At 42.3% G+C, this 16724-nt stretch overlaps 1 protein-coding gene and 1 long non-coding RNA gene across 3 annotated transcripts in view; one reads left to right on the forward strand and one right to left on the reverse strand.

Annotated features, from left to right (window-relative positions):
• Positions 1–1505: 1505 nt before the first annotated feature.
• dnm2a (dynamin 2a) overlaps positions 1506–16724 on the reverse strand; it is a 30539-nt gene continuing 15320 nt past the window's right edge. The window contains exons 11-21 of one of the 2 annotated variants that reach the window (XM_061089322.1): positions 16144–16230; positions 15799–15869; positions 13378–13429; positions 12153–12185; positions 9825–9935; positions 7988–8097; positions 7739–7850; positions 7450–7614; positions 5737–5960; positions 4385–4657; positions 1506–3701 (exon numbers count right to left, since the gene is read on the reverse strand). In XM_061089322.1, the coding sequence (XP_060945305.1) occupies positions 3629–3701; positions 4385–4657; positions 5737–5960; positions 7450–7614; positions 7739–7850; positions 7988–8097; positions 9825–9935; positions 12153–12185; positions 13378–13429; positions 15799–15869; positions 16144–16230 (1311 nt within the window). In that variant the 3' untranslated portion in view covers positions 1506–3628. The remainder of the gene's footprint in view (positions 3702–4384; positions 4658–5736; positions 5961–7449; positions 7615–7738; positions 7851–7987; positions 8098–9824; positions 9936–12152; positions 12186–13377; positions 13430–15798; positions 15870–16143; positions 16231–16724) is intronic. The other variant, XM_061089323.1, reaches the window with a different exon arrangement.
• LOC133022517 (uncharacterized) lies at positions 8809–10081 on the forward strand. The gene is made up of 2 exons (XR_009683014.1): positions 8809–9078; positions 9559–10081. It is a non-coding gene; the product is annotated as an uncharacterized LOC133022517 (long non-coding RNA).

Consider the following 16724-nt stretch of genomic DNA (forward strand, 5'->3'; position numbering starts at 1 on the left):
TGCTCGGCTTCCTGAGCCATCGTTAACCTGTTCTGTCATAAATCATAATCAGTGGCTATACTTCACAATAACAAACATGTTGAACTGCTCGCTTTGGCACTTTATCTGGTCATCTATCCCTAAAAGTAAAATCATACTGTACATCAATCTGCATTTTTACTGAAAGGCCTCTGGATATAAACTAGGGAACATCTGCAGTGGATTGAGGTTTTATAGTCACTCTGTAACCAACTGTGCAAATACTACAATATCTTTAGTGCTCAGAACTATTTTAGACAACATTCACTGTAGGAAAATAACTTCAGTTTAACGTTCGATGCTTCAGTGATTATTGAGTAATCACTGACGGCATCAGATTAGAGTTCTGGTTGAGCTGAAAGTGAAAGATGTGTCGCTCCTCTGTGGTTCTGCAGCTGTTGTGGATGGAGGTGGTTGCACGTCCGCTGCAGGCCGCACCGTCCAGGTCACCACTGGTTCCGCCGGGGGGCCGGGCGCCTGTTCAGGGACAATCAGCCAACGTTAATGTTTCAACCTTGTGACTCGCACGCCGACAGGAGACATTACAGGAGCCGGTCATCGGAACGGCAAGGAATTGGTGAAGAGGCAAATCCTGTGAGGGCGCTTAGAGGTCATCCTCCACTCTCACAGGGAAAGGTTTCATTAGACACATTATTTATTCATTCATACAGCAACTTGGGAGAAAGATACTTCAGCAGATATTTGGTTCTGTGAAAGATGAGATTTGATTCTAACTCTAAACTGCATATCAAAACATTCACCCTCCCTGTAAGCTTCTGTTTTATTCTTCAAAATCGGATCAAAGGGTATCACTTCTTCCCTTTTGTATAGACACGGAAAATACAACACCCAGAAACTATAAAAAGGCTTTGATTCTTTTGTTCATCACTTGATATATGTTGAAAATGCGCCTACGTGCTGAGGACCAGCGACCACCGTCCGAGCAGCGCCTCTCTGTGGCAGGGAGGCTGCCGGTCGAGGGGTTGCCATGGGAACATGAGCTGCTTTATGTCAGTGTGTATTGGATTAGTTGTGGAAACGGAGAAAAAGAGGAAACCCAGGAGGGGCGCTACAGTAGGTCATCTGAGAGAGAGAGAGAGAGAGAGAGAGAGAGAGAGAGAGAGAGAGAGAGAGAGAGAGAGAGAGAGAGAGAGAGAGAGAGAGAGAGAGAGAGAGAGAGAGAGAGAGAGAGAGAGAGAGAGAGAGAGAGAGAGAGAGAGAGAGAGAGAGAGAGAGAGAGAGAGAGAGAGAGAGAGGATCACACAGGACACAAGGAGACACCAACCACCTGAGCCAGTCCCTTTATTATACACAACACCTCTTTATTTACTCTCTTTTCGGATTTAGGTCATTTTTTTTTCGTTTATTCAAAATCAATCCATTGCTACAGAGGCACTTGACAAAGGTTTGCAAAACAAAAGAAGAAAAGAGATTTTTGCAGGTTGGTTTCCAACCCCTTCCACCAGATCCAGAGAGGGGGGGGGAGGGGGGGAGAGGAAGGAACCAACTTAATGTACAACAGGGCATTTTACAGTCTGTTCTCCCAGGACAGGCTCGAGTGACAGGCACAAGGGAATCAGCCGGTAGAACTGAACCGGAACTTTTTAAAACATTAATTACTTTGTGAACCGGAGGTCTAACGTGTTGATTCTTCAGTTTAAAGATTCAGTGCCATTTTATAAGAACAGTTTTAATTCATGGCGCTGTCACTGAGAGCCAGACCCGTGGAGAAATGCAGGGGGAGATAAAAAAAACACAAAAAAAACACATTCTGTCTCGAGAGTCTGTGGTTTTGGGAAATTTTGAGATTTTTCTTGTCGGGTTGTTTTATTAAGTTTCAGTCCTCTGTGGTGAGAACAAGTCGAGACAGCTTCTCAAGACAGGATGTGTCTTCATACACCACAACCCCCACCACCCGCTCACCAGATCTACTGATCAAACCACAAATGGAAACATCCAGATTATCAAGGTCACCCTCCCCCAGTGTTTCCCCAACACACCTACAAATGTTAATGAAAAAAAAAAAAATGTTTTAAATGGTCAGAGACCGAACAAATGAAATTCATATCAGATGATCACAGCTGTGTGTTGAGCCTGCTCCCAAAACGTGTTCAGACAATAAACAGAGGATTCATCCCTGTAGCAGAATCTAAAACAGTCCAATAGAAGCTGAGGGGTCTGGGTAATATATATATATATATATATATAGTGATACACAGCTGATACAATTGCGGCCAAATCATCAGAAGAAATAACAAATGCCCAGGTTATAAATAATGCACCAGGAGATGAGCGATCTCTTTGTCCCTACGTCTGAAGCTATTGAAGTGACTGTGTTAGTGCTTCCTCTCAAAGTCGTGTGGGTTTCAATTATGTTATTCGTCATCATCCCTGAAATTAAATGAAATACAAGTGCTACCTCCCCAGTATAGGCCAGCTATATACAATATGTTTTAATATATGGAAGCAGGACCGATAGCAATAATTCATGTCCCAGAGTGAGATGTGTCAACTCCTCCATGCTTCATACCTCGATTATACTCTACATCACAGACCTGTCCTCATTGACACCCCCCCCGATCCTCTCCGAGAGGAACCTGTGCTGCGTGTTCCGTGTTTTTATGAGCCAGCTAATCCAGGAATGAACAAAGTCTACCCGGAGGCTCGAGGCCTCGTTGGGGTTCAACGGAGAATAAAGGGATTTAAAATACAAGCGACTCAGAATTAGCGGAGAGAGAGAAAGAAAGAGCGCCCCACAAAGTCCTGCTTGCTCCGCTGGGTTTCTGTGCATAGTGTTCTGGTAACGGACTATAGCATCCCTGTTACGTGTGGCTGGTCGTAAGGCTGAGACGGCTCGAAGTGCTTGGATTGTAATGGCCGATCTGGCTGACATCTTTTCATTGTGGAAGAATATTTTACAAGAAGGAAAGCTGTAGGTTCCTCGGCCTCTGTGTCTCCTCATGCTTTGCTTCAGCTGGGATTAGTTTTAGTTTAAAGCTACATTTGTAACGGTCATTAAAAAGGACAAAGCCACTCAAATAAAATAACACAGGGGAGGGGGGGGAATCGTAATCAAAACCTTCAGAATTACAACAGTGATAATAAGCTATTGTTTTTTCAGTATGAAATCAGTTAGGAAATGAAAACCCAGTGAAACATTAACAACCGGTTCTGTGTGTATATATCACACAGTGATCTATAAAGGCTGAGGGGGGGGGAGGGGCACGCCAGCCAGCAACACTTCATAAGTTATTTGATGGGACCCTGCATGAAACCTTGTCAGTGGAAATTAAGCAATTTTTACAATAAAAAAGCCTGAATTTGATAAATCGTCTCTATCTAACTGATCAGCTTGGTTTTTCATTTTGTGTCTCACACGCTCCACAGCAGTCACATGTCATATCCAAGTGGTTAAGTTGCTTTCTTTCTTTCATGTGCACTGATAAAGACAGAATAAGCAGCTTATTAACATTGCTTGAATAAACGGCCGGACGTTGCACAGTGTGAACCCCTCATCATTCAGCCCCTCCCCTCGGGTCCCTGCCCTATAGTGTGCCGATACACACACCCACGCACAAACACACACACATAGGTGGGAGTGGCCACAGGTCTAGTCTAGCAGGGAGTGTTCAGCAGGGCGGATAATGGTGGGCCGGTGAGACGGAGCGCCCGGGGGTCTTCGGCTGCAACAAGGAGAGAAGATAAAGCAAAACAAGATTGAGACGTGCTCACAGAGAGACGGAGAAACTGAAACATCCCGACAGAGTGAAGACAGAGGAGTGGAGGACATGAAGACATACAGGTGCATCTCAATAAATTAGAATATCATGGAAAAGTTCATTTTCTTTCGATAATTCAATTCAGAAAGTGAAACTCATATATTATATAGATTTCTTACATACAGAGTGAAATATTTCATGTGTTTATTTCTTTTTCACAATATTCTAATTTTCTGAGATACTGAATTTGGGGTTTTCATTAGCTGTAAGCCATAATCATCAACATTAAAAGAAATAAACCCTTGAAATATTTCCATCTGTGTGTAATGAATCTATATAATATATGAGTTTCACTTTCTGAATTTAATTATCTAAATAAACGAAATTTTCCATGATATTCTAATTTATTGAGATGCACCTGTACAGACCAGAAGAAAGATACAAACCTAACACTGAGAGGAGAATGAATTCAGAGAAATGATTGTAAATATAAAGATAGGAAACTAGTCAGTGTGAAAAATGGCGCCTTTGACTCTTGAAAGACTGAGGAGGAGGAGAGTTTGGTGACAAAACATTACAAATACAGTGAAATAAAACCGAATAAACATACATGACACTGGTGATGACATCATGTAGCAAAGTCGTACCTGGGCACGCCGGGGGGGACGCGGGCCGGCCGGGAGGGGATGAGGGGCGGAGCACTGAAGGGGTCCTGGTGGCTGTTGAAGGCGTTGATGGGGGGGCCCGGGCGAGAGGGGATGGGGGGTGCACCGAAAGCAGGGGAGGGGTTCAGCGAGGCTCCGAAGGCAGGGGAAGGGTTCATGGGTGGTCCCGGGGTCGGCCCCCCTCGGACAGCAGGTGGGCGGCTGGGGGCCGGGGCAGTGGAAGCTGAAGGAGGGGGCCGGCGCTGAGGGGTGGGGCTGAGAGAAGAACAGTAAAATGAAATCAATGTCTGATTAATTCTCCTGCATTTTTATCGGAGCCCACTCTCAAAGAAAAATTTGGGAGAAGTTTCGATGCTTAAATTTTACTCAGGATGTATGGATTTCACTTATATTTTTCAGTAGAAGTGGAAATTATTTTTTTTTTGTTTTAAATTTTTGTATGCAAAACTTGATTGTGTTAATTTGGCTGCATCATTAGACTCAGTATTTCCCAGAGGTGTAAAGTAACGAATTACATTTACTCAAGTTACTGTAATTGAGTAGTTTTTTTGTGTACTTTGTATTTTTTTGAGTAGTTTTTGAAATGGGTAATTTTACTTTTACTTAAGTAGATTTTGACTGAAGTATTCTACTTCGCTTCATTGGAAATTACATCCGTTACTGAGTAAAAAAACATAGTTCAAAGCGCAAGGCAATTCTCACTGCAGTGGTAGACAGTGTTGTCAGGAAGTGCCTCTTCAAACTAAAAGAAACCATTTCAAAATAAATGTATCAAAACTTTGATTTGTTGTGCCTTTTGTGTGCAGAGTATGAATGAATAAATACGCAAAATTAGCAATCATAAAATGTAAAAGAAAAACATGATTGATACATATGGATGGACAAAGTTTTCTCCAAAAAACAAGTTAAGTTTTTTATTCTCACTTTCCACCTTAAAACTATGAAATGAACTGAACTTGACATGTCCTCCCAAAAGTTCTTAAATGTTGTGTTGACATGTTTAATGTTTGACATGTTTAATGTCATTGCACTTATATTTGTAAAGATTCTCCTTTAATTAAAAATAACTGTTTTTGGATTGGATTTATGACCTCTTGTCCTTTTTTTGCACTGTACAGGAGCGACCCCCATCAAGTTGTTGGAAGTAACTAAGTAACTTTTACTTAAAGTACATTTTAAATGAACTACTTTTTACTTTTACTTGAGTAGATTTTCAGATGGGTACTTTTACTTGTACTTAAGTAAAATTTCATCAAAGTAAAGGTACTTTTACTTGAGTACAATATTTCAGTCCTTTTACACCTCTGGTATTTTCCATCCGTGACCCCTCTCACCTGGCTTCGTTCATCCTGCTGTCGGCTACAGGGGGGGGCACCGGGGTGGAGATGGTGGTGGTGCTGATGTCGCCGATGATCTGCAGCGCCTCCTTGAGGGCGTGATACATGCGCAGCAGCTCGTCTCTCCGCTGGGCCTGGTCAGCCGACTCCTCCATCAGGCTGTTCTGATCCCCGGACGAGTACAGGTAGGCCAGCAGCTCCGAGTGGATGAAATCCTTTGCCTGAATGGAAGTTAAGTTTATTCAAAAATAGAAGGTAAAATCTTACATTGATTAACACTGAGAATAGGTTGATAAATTGTAAAAGTGAAAGGGCAGAGAAAGGAAGGGAGGAGACTAATAACTGCAACAGAATTCATAAATCCTGGCAAAGAGCTGCTAAGTGGACAACAGTGTGAAATTGGTGATATTTGTGTGTGTGTGCCTGTGTGTGTGTAGCTGTTTCTGGACTGACTTCAAGTGAGCACTAGGCCTGTCGCGATATGCAATAAATTAATTAATTGCGCGATAAATTAAAATGAGCGATAATTTTTTGCCGGCTGCAATAAATTCAGGGATTAAAGTTTTCCGTCAACTCCGCTCGCATAAGGCTAAAAATGAGATCGATGCAGATCCCATCCGGCAGTCGGCCGCAGTTTATTGATCTTCGAAAGGGTGTACTTGCATTATTATGCCATTATCATTATATAAGTTGAAAATGGTGTCAAAACGGCAATATTATCGCTTATCGCAATAATTTCTGGGGCAATTAATCGCACAGAAAAATGTGTTATCGTGACAGGCCTAGTGAGCACACTAGAATAATAAAACATAATAAATGCACAGTGGCCATGTAACTGTGAGCCTGCATCATAAACTCTGTTAATTAGTGTCTTCAAGGTAATGACCTTGTGTTATATATAAAAACACGGACTGACTAAACACTGCTCATCACAGATCTATGGTTCAGTGACATTTAGACCTAATTAAACTGCACTTGATTAGATTTGAGCTCAGTAGTCATAAGGTAATGTGCGATGCTACAATTGCTAGATCATAAATAGCTAAAGGCATATAACATGCATTTATAGATGCATACAGGTTTAGAGAGTTTGCACACAACTGTACAGTATTAGATTTGTAAGGAGCATATGTCTCACATGCAGTGTTATAATATTGAGTTTTCAGGCCATACAGAGCAGTGAATAGAGGATATTTATATTTCCAGTGTTGGGGTAGAGATTCAGATAATGTGACCATTCAGCATAGCAGACCCGTTGAGGTGTGAGAGGACGCACAGTGTTAATGTATCAGACTCAAACGACCTCTTTTGTTCCCTCCGCCAAGGAATCTATGTTTTCAGTGGAATATGATTGTTGGTTTGTTAATTTGTCAGCAGGGATACACACATAGCACCCAGCAGGTTTGCAGGCTTGGTTGAGAAATGGGCCAGCAAAAGAAGCCAATTAAAGTTAAGTGCAGTTCATAGAATACTATTTATCACTTTCACTTAAATTTTGCAGAACAAGGCGAAAAGGAAATGGTGTATGAATCTTGCTATAATTACGGCGATGGGATCTATAAGTTTGTCCAATGTGGTGAATTTAAATCAGAATTTCTCTTTCTCTTCCCTTTACAAAAGCTCGACACTGAGCCTTGGCCGGGGATGTGCTCTACTTAGTGCCTTTGTAGTTGGAGGTCCATTTTAGAACCTGAGGACTAATGGACTCACACTATTGATCATGAGATGCATGATGGTCTTGGGCACGAGGTCTCTGATGGATTTGTTGATGATGCCAATGTACGAATCCACAAGGTTGCGGATGGTTTCCACCTGTCGCTCCAGCTGAGGGTCCATCGAAAACGTGTCTGCAGGAGCAGCATCTTCATTCTCCGTCTGAGCAACACACACCGACAACAATGGTGAAGCATAAACACACAATCACATACCATTACATGCACTGACACGTGACTTAACCCATTCATGGAGTTTGAAGAAACACAAAGCAGCCCCCTCATACCTGGTCCTTCTCCGGATACACTCCGGCCCGGAGGAAAGATGCTTTCCAGCTGTCCACGTCCTCCTGAGAGTCACAGGCCAGCTCCACCTGACGCAGATCCTTGTACACGTTTCTGCAAACAACCGAGAGACAAAAGTGGTTGTGAATGTGTAGGTCAGTGCACAAGGATACACAAGAACACAATGCTGAGGTCAATGTGCATTCAGTCTGGTTTAAAAAAACAAACTCTTTTGACAACATAACCCTGACCTTTGCTCTGTGTTGAAGATTGCGAAGATGTGCTTTGTGGACATAAAGCCTTTCTCCACATCTCTGAGCTTCAGGTTATCCAGCGGCAGCATATACTTCTTCTCTTTTTCCTAAGATGAGACAGAAAGAAACATGTATTTACAGATGACACACAATACATAAGTAAAAAACACTTTGAGACCTAAAGCACAGAACAGACGGATCTTCACAAATTCACTGTGTGTTTATATTTCTGCAACGAAGAAGAAAACAGAGGAGAGTGAGTCAGACACTTCTCCACTGATGAGCAGATACAATGGAATGCATTTCCTCTGTGTGGACGACCACCAAGTTGGTGAGATGGAGAAATGTATGGTGAGCGAGAGGAGGAGAAGGAGGAGGAGGAGGAGGAGGAGAGGGAGAAGAGGAGGAGCATGAGGGCCTTCTGGGGGATGGGGTGCCAGCTTTCACTGTTGAGCGCAGACATCTGGAAGCAGTTTAGTCTGCACTTCCACAGCGAGCGGCGCAGGCCCAACAGTTACATCACTCACAGCTCCTCACAATCCCCCACCCCCACTACAGACACACACACACACACACACACACACACACACACAGACACACAAACACAACGAGCCAAATACATAACCGCACATGCAAAGACAAACATACAAACCCCTATCTGTGAATAATTTGGGTGTGTGCATAAACTTGCATTTGTACGGATACGATCAACAGTCCAAACCCTAAAATATACAAACGCACAAACGCCTACACACATGCACACTTGCGCACACACACACACAATCACACCCCCCTCCGGCCCCCGTAACCCAGTACGATTTCCTGCAAATTCCAAAGTCAGATCCCGGCTGGAACATTTCAGCCCGCCTGCCACGTCAGTTGCCTCCACCATCCTCCCTCTCCCGTTCTTTCTCTCTCTGCCTCTTCGCACAAGGAAACCGACTTCAACTGAACCGATTCCATTCCGGTGCCCGGCCACTGCGAGACCAAAGGACCGCGGCTCATCTTTAGCAGCAGTTTGTAGCTGGCTTTTTATGACGCAGAAGAATGGATATGACTGAGGCCTTACGAAGAAGATCGAGCGGCGAGTGAGTAGATCCCAAATGCTTACGAATATCGGGAGGTAAATGTTCATGTTTAGTTAGGTCAGCCTTTTGAAGTTAGTCTAAGATTAAACGATCGGTTAAAAAAAAAAAACGATCATCTGGTTTTCAGTCCCGTAAACTTAATGCGTCAGTTTATGAACAGAATGTTTCTTTCCAAGTCCTTGAATAGAAGCTTTGAAATGTGTAAAACAAACATAAACAAACTGCAGAGCGGAGGAAACACGGTCCAACCTTGTCTAGATGTATTGACCTGAATCAGTTGAAAGTAATATTACCTAATATTTTCTAATTTGAGTTCTTTTTAACACGATACATAAAACGTAAGTGTTGCGGTGTTTCAACAGAATTGGTTCTAACTCAGCAGCCGTTTCCATGAATGTGACTTTTCTTTGTATGTTTTTTTTATTTTTCCCCTGAGTGAAACTGAGTTCTGTTTGCTCTCTGTGCCCCTCTGTGTCCTAGGATGGCGACCTGCAGCTGCAATGACCTCCGGGTCCTTCCCCCCATCAGCCACCAGAGTCCTAACCCCCCCGCCTGCCCAGTGTTCAGACTACCTGTTCATCAGGCTACAGCTGAACAGTAGTCTGCACATTGGTTAGGCTGGGCTGGGACACACACGCCTCCAACCACAGAGGGGGGTCGTCACTCGGGGATAGTTTATCGTTACAGTGCTAAATATGGTTTCTTAATATCTATGCATCCGTGTGGAGCTGCGTCATCTGTCTCACCTCCTCGTCTTTGTACCAGGAAAAGGACTCAGCGGTCAGGATGAACCAGTACTCCTTGGAGCCTCCTTTCATGATGCTGATGTTGATGGTTAGCCAGCCTTTCCTGATAACCTGCACAGCGAGAAGAAGAAAGAGGAGGATGGTGGGGAGAGGGGGGGCGCCAGGAGGATGGAGGAAAACAGCTTTATCAATCAGGTTAATGCATTGGTGACATAATACAGTGATGGGACTAACACTAATAAAATCTTACCTCCTTACCTGCAAGGTCACTGAATTTTTTTATTTTTTTTATCCTTATATCAATCATGTTTTGCTTTGTACTACAATGATGAAATTGAATGAGTTAACATGGCGTGACTGTTACATGACGTTATTAATATGGTTAAATGCATTTTTAAAAGCATCAGATGTTTTAGTTAAAAACAGCGAAGAGGGATGTAGTACTCGTGGAATTCCATTCAACAGAAAAGGAATATTTAAACCAATAAACAGGACCAGACGAGGCCCAACACACAGTCAAACAAAGGTCGGCGGCGGAATGTTAGTGTCAATGGGTCAGTAAAAATCAAGTCTAAAATGATCAGGATTATTGGGTTAACTGGACTCAAACAGAGGTTGAATTCCTGGATGAGTAAAACATGGGGTGAAGAGACGGTTAAAGACAGGTGTTAATCAGAAGAGAGGATTAAATTCAGAGGCCAGCATTCACAGAGTTAGTGGGGTCAATGCAATGACAGAAATGATAACAGCAAAGTCACAATTTGAAGTGGAGAGGACGGAGAGGGACAAAATACATCACTGAGACTGAGAGGCCGGGTTAAGTGAATCACTCTAAAGGAAAATACGACATGTATTTTAGAGGAGCCCTCTTCACAGCTGTCTTTCAATTCTTCCAAATGGACTCCCGTGCATTTTGAGTACAAATGGGGAAACCATCTGTGAAAGTGTGCTCTCGTGTTAAGTAAAGCTAAGTGGAAATGTCACTTTTAAAGGCTGCTTTAGACCTGTCCCTCCTGAACTCCCTCTCCATCCAGCAGAGCTGAACTGAGTTATTGAGGAAAAAAAGGCTCATAAGTTAAAAAGCTCCAACACAAACATGGGAAAGGAGGCAAGAGCACAGGAGCTCAACTGGTAGTTTGCCTTGGCGAGGACATGACTTAAACTTCTTAGATAACAAGGAGTTTTAAATCCCATAGTCAAGTTAGTCAGACATGTTAGTAGGGCTGCTCAATTAATCGAAATATAATCGTGATTAGGATTATTGGATCAAACGATCTCCAAACTACTATAATCGAGTTGAAACAATTCGACGGCGACCTTGAGTGCCCTGAAAGGCGCCTTATAAATAAAATGTATTATTATTATTTCGTTTTTGTCCAAAATAATCGTGATTATGATTTTTTCCATAATCGAGCAGCCCTACATGTTAGTACCAAGTTGACATTAACAGTGTCAGACATTCTTTTCATGGTCTGCTTTTTTGTTTCAGGTAGGCAACTGCAATACAATATTCAACCCTGTAAATCTACTTGTTATGTTAATTGGTTTATTCAAAGATGTGAAATTACATCTGAGATAAAGTAAAGAGTAAAATGAAACAGCCCTATTTAGATTTGTCTTGATTTAGAATTGTCTTGATTTAGATTTGTCTTGATACTCAAACATCAAGATGATGGTGATAGAGAATTTTGATCAAATCATTGAAATACATCCCAAAGCCGTGACACCATATAAATTATAATAATTTCTGATCAGATCTGAATACATAATTAACAAGTAGAGACAAGTGAATTTTTTGAAATTTCGTATTAACATGCATTTATCAGAGATATCTGAAAGAATCCTAAAGTTATGTGATTATTGATTTGAGTTGTGTTGTGTTCTCGCTGCCCACTCCCCCCCCCCCCCGTTTTGTTCCCAGTGATGTTTAGGATGATTCTCCTCAGGCAAACTACAGCGTCACCTTGCATGAGGCAGCAGCAGAGGTATAATACCAGAGACAAGTCAGAACTGAAGCCCCTTGTGGTCGATGGTGGGAGATTTATCTCTCTGTGGTTCTCTTAGGAAAAAACAGGAATGCTACCAAAGATATATTGTGTGGGACACAATTCACATGTTGTTTAAAATATTGTTGTAAATTGTTAGTAGCAGTGTAAAATAAGAGACAATTACTGTCGTATCAAAATTAAACCGAGAATAACGAGATCAAATGTGATAGGTGTTACTTTAAATACAGTCCAAATTACTGGAAGCTAACCAAACATCAGTTTGATCAGTCCAAATTACTGGAAACTGATCAGACGAGTTTGATTCTTCAGGGGACTCTACCTTCTCCTCATGGCCCTCTCCCAGTCCGCCAAGCTGCAGAAGGGTAGAACAACTTATTATGGCGAAAGGTATTGACTCCTGTAATTGCAGGAGTCAACTGTTTATCCTGTTACCTCACAGCAGTCTGTCTCTGCCACCCTAACCATACTGGCTGACCTTTATGTGATGGCCTCAGTTCCTTTGCATGGCAAACCACTGCTGCCCCCGGGCAGGGCGTGGTTTAAATCTGTGGGGTACTTACCAGAATTTCACCCTGCATTAATAGGAAGTGGAAGGGGGAATTCAAGCAAAGTGGAGGGGAAGGGGCAGTATAAAATCAAAGCCAAAAGAAATGAGAGAGCAAGCAAGCAAAGAGGAGAGACAGATTAGAAATGGGGAGATGGAGAGAGAAAAGAGGTGAGAGGTGAAGGGTTGGAAGAAAAAGAAAAGGTGGTGAAGTAGGAGGGTGGAAAGAATGGCAGGTTTGAGGGAGGAGAAGGGAAATCCATAATCCAACCAGAGAAAGACAGATGATAAGAGGCAGGAGGGAGAGATAAATAGAAAGGAGGGAGAGAGAGAGAGAGGAATAGAGTTACATGCTATTAGAATTATTTCAAGTATACCACATTTGGTTATGTCATAGTTGTAGCTCAGTCGATAGGTGCAGGGTCCATGCACATTCTCAATTTCAGTAACAAAAGATGCTTGTGGGTTAATGGGAAGGCAACAAAACAATCCACACAGTCCTGGGATTAATTGTTGCTTCGCTGTAGAACATCATGCCTGGATCACATGCAAACAGCAATTAATAATAGCCGTGGAAACAAATGCTTGTTCCAGAAAAAGCAGAGAAGCAAGGTCTCCGGTAAGCACCTCCCCCCCCCCACTGGCACTGCAGCCTCTGATGCTGATGAGCAAGTTTTATAATTGTGTTTCAAGATCATAAAAACACATATGAACACACATGTATCGAAATGTCAGTCTGAACTCAACAGTAAATGAAAAGAACTCACTTTAACAATATTAGCTTAAGGAGACTGGGTCCAGTCACCAGTTTAAATAATGTACAGTGGAGTATCGTTAACAGAAAGGTCAGGTCAGGCCAGACTAAAGGCTATGAGCTAAATCACTGAGGGAGTCAGTTATCTTCACATGGTTGATTAATCCGGAGGTAATGGGAGGCATCAGTCAAGGGAGATTAAATCTGAGATTGGTGAAAAGGCCAGAGCGGAGTGATGAACTGTACCTGGTTGGGTATGGCCCTCTTCTTGTTAGTGGCTGTGTTCCTCTGCTGGGCACTGTCGTTACACAAAGATGAAGAGAAAAGACAAGAAATATTGATGACACACCACAGAAAACCTGTGTAACATATTCACTATCATTAGTCACGGTAAATATGTTTTATAGTCTTTAGCCTGTAAATCCACTATCTGGTTTTAAATAAATGCAAAATAAAAGGTTTGCATGTTTTTACTATTGCAGTGCCCTCTGTGAACAGTAGGGCTTCAACTAACGACTATTCTGATAGTCGATTAGTCACCGATTATTGAAACGATTAATCGACTAATCGGATTATGAATGACACAAATTCTCAACTGCTATTGTTTAAATTTAGCTTGAGGTTGTTCGAGGCATGTGATGACTGAAAATAAAGACAATAAAGATCGAAAAAAAATGTCTTTTAATAAACTTTGCTGCATATAAGGGTACTGTTGACAGAAAAGCAAAGAAAAATCAAGTTTTTGTCCATTTAAAACCAAGGACAGGCAAAGTGCTAATAAAACAAATTAATTTAAATTCAAGTTTCCCTTTTTTACTGTGAACCAAGAACAGGCCAAGTGCTGATACTAAAAATAAATTCAAAATCAAATATCCATTTTTCGTGTTAACAAAAAGGACAGGGAAAATAACTAATAAAAAATTCAACAAACCAAACTACAGTCTTCTTCAGACTAAATAATTGTCATTAAAAAACGCAATAGGATAACATTTCGCTTTTAAACTCGTTCAAAAAAAGTTTAAAGAATATTTTTGTAATGGATTCTAGAATCCTGCGAACAGGTATATACGTGTCTATATAACATCTGACAGAGGCGAGTCCACATCGTCTCCGTTACGATGTCAAACCTGAGAGAAACACGCGCTATGACGTCACCAACGATTCATCGATAAGTAAATTCGTCGGCGACTATTTTTGTCATCGATTTTTGGCGACGACTTCGACTAATCGTTGCACCCCCAGTGAACATGCCCGTTTGGAATGGAGTGTTTACCTGTGGTGATGCTGGTTGCAGCCTTCTTACTGAAACTGTAAATGTGACCTGCAGTAATTGAGCCACGACAAATAAAGAAGCTGCTGGACTGAGTTTGCAGAGCCCGTGAAGATGTTCACCTGTTTATTAATTTCTAAGTTCGGTAAAGCTCAACTACGCAGAACTCCGAACTGGAGAATCAGTCACCTTTGGCATTGTCATGAACGTGCCTGTTGTCGTGATCGAGTCCCAGTCCCATCGAGTGCCACTGTTTCAGAGTTCAGGGTCTCCGGTTTATTCAATGTTTATTAATATTGAACGCATCACGTAAAACTAAACTTCCTGAGGTTCGATAAGATGATGAACTGTTCTCCAGACATGCAGACTACATACAGAGAGACATTTTTCGCATTAGTAGACCAAACAAACTACAACACACATACATGAAGGTCAAGTGGACTGTAGGGGACAATACGGAGGCTCAAACGGTCTCTTTCAAACACACTGTACACACACAACCCTACAACCTTTCTCTCAGCCCACCTGTTGTTGCTGAACCCTGGGGGGCTACCATCATCCAGCCTTCTGTAGTCAAGACTGAAAGTGACGTCATGAAAACTGTTAAACAGCCTGGGCTTACCTCTGACACATTACAGCAATCCACGTGCCATGCAGCGGCTCGGCATAAACCCTCACACACACACACACACACACACACACAAGAGGGGTTTGCTTTTTTTAAATCAGTCAATGGCATGACCCACGCAGAGCAGGGGAGCTCTACTCAACTACATGCTACTGCGAATGACTTCAAACAGACGAAACTGAATGGCGAAATAACAACCAAAAGAAAGGGAGAGCTTTGCAGTGTGCAAAATGAGTTCCCAGTAAACATTTCTGTTGATTGGTACTGTAAACATTCCCTGTAGTGAGAGTCAAACACCTTGTAGCAGACAGGAAGTTTATCTGTCAAGCAATCTATCATGCCTGATCGAGTTCTGAGGGGAAGTAGCGTTGTAGCATGCTGGGGTGGGGGTGTGTGCAACTAATGCAACCTTGATCCATCGCCTGTACAAGGAGACACATGCTCTGATGTGGCTGGATCGCTAATTTGCAAACATCCCACTGATGCACCGCAGCGTACAAAATGTGGCTAATTATCAGCAACACTTTGATTCCGTACAGTGGTGATCAGTCTGTTCAGTTTCTGACATGGAGGCCGGGTTCCACATGTATTGATCGCTGACATACAAGATTAAAAGGGCTTTTCTTTCTCAATCTACCGCATCACAAGTGCACCTCAGACAACAAGTAGTTAATCGGGGTCAAGGTGCCGGGGCTGAGGCTTGGCTCAACGGCAACAAGCAGTAAGTTGGGAAAGAAAAGATGGGAAGGGGGGGAGGAGGCATACATACTTGGCAAAGCCTATGAAGTCCTCATGGTTGGTGTTGATGTAGGACAGCTCAATGTCAATCAGCAGCAGAACCTTAATTAGAGGCAGAACATCTCAATTAGGATGGGGAGGTCTCAATTAACAAACCACTTAGAGGAAGTCTCACATCTGCTATTTCACACTTATGACCTGAACAAAAGCAACCATGACAGAGAGTAGGTCTAAAGCTTAATTTAAACATAGCCAAACCAATTATCTTCCACCTAACTTGGGTCATTAGTGCTGCAAATTGCAAATGTGGTGAAGCTGAGGATGTGATTTTGCTCCAAGATTTCTGTTCATTCAACAATATTCTATCTAGTCTCACCTGGTCCTTGGTCTTCCCTTCTCGTTCTCTGACGTGGGTGGTGACGATCCTCTCCGTCTCCTCTCTCAGTCTGGGGTAAGAATTGAGCTGGAAAGCAACAGAATGCAAAACTGCAGAACTAAACCAGGACACTGGCACAGACACGCTTACATGTGAGCTGGAGCTTAGTGACACTTACCAAGAAGTAAGAGAAACAGGTGTGAGAAGTAAGAATAAGTTAAGAACAAAGGAAAAAGGAAAGAGATAGTCAAGTGACATTTCAATGCCACACACACACACACACACACACACACACTTTAAATACAAAGTGATAGTATGTTCTACAAGGTGGTATGGTACATACCATCACCCAGGGATGACTTCATGGAATTACAGAATCAATATGGTAGAGCTGTAAGTTTGCCAATATCTGAATCAATTTTTTTTTTTTACATTTAATATCAAAATATGATCAGATCGTATTCGAAACCAACCACGTCCATTTCCATGTCATCACTGGCTGAGAGTTAGGGTTTTGGTAGTATTCCAGCTTTGTGAAGACTGGAAGAAAAGGGAAAAGTGAAAGAATGAGGTGAGGCAGA

The sequence above is a fragment of the Limanda limanda genome, chromosome 17, assembly GCF_963576545.1.
Source record: "Limanda limanda chromosome 17, fLimLim1.1, whole genome shotgun sequence".
Taxonomy (NCBI): domain Eukaryota; kingdom Metazoa; phylum Chordata; class Actinopteri; order Pleuronectiformes; family Pleuronectidae; genus Limanda; species Limanda limanda.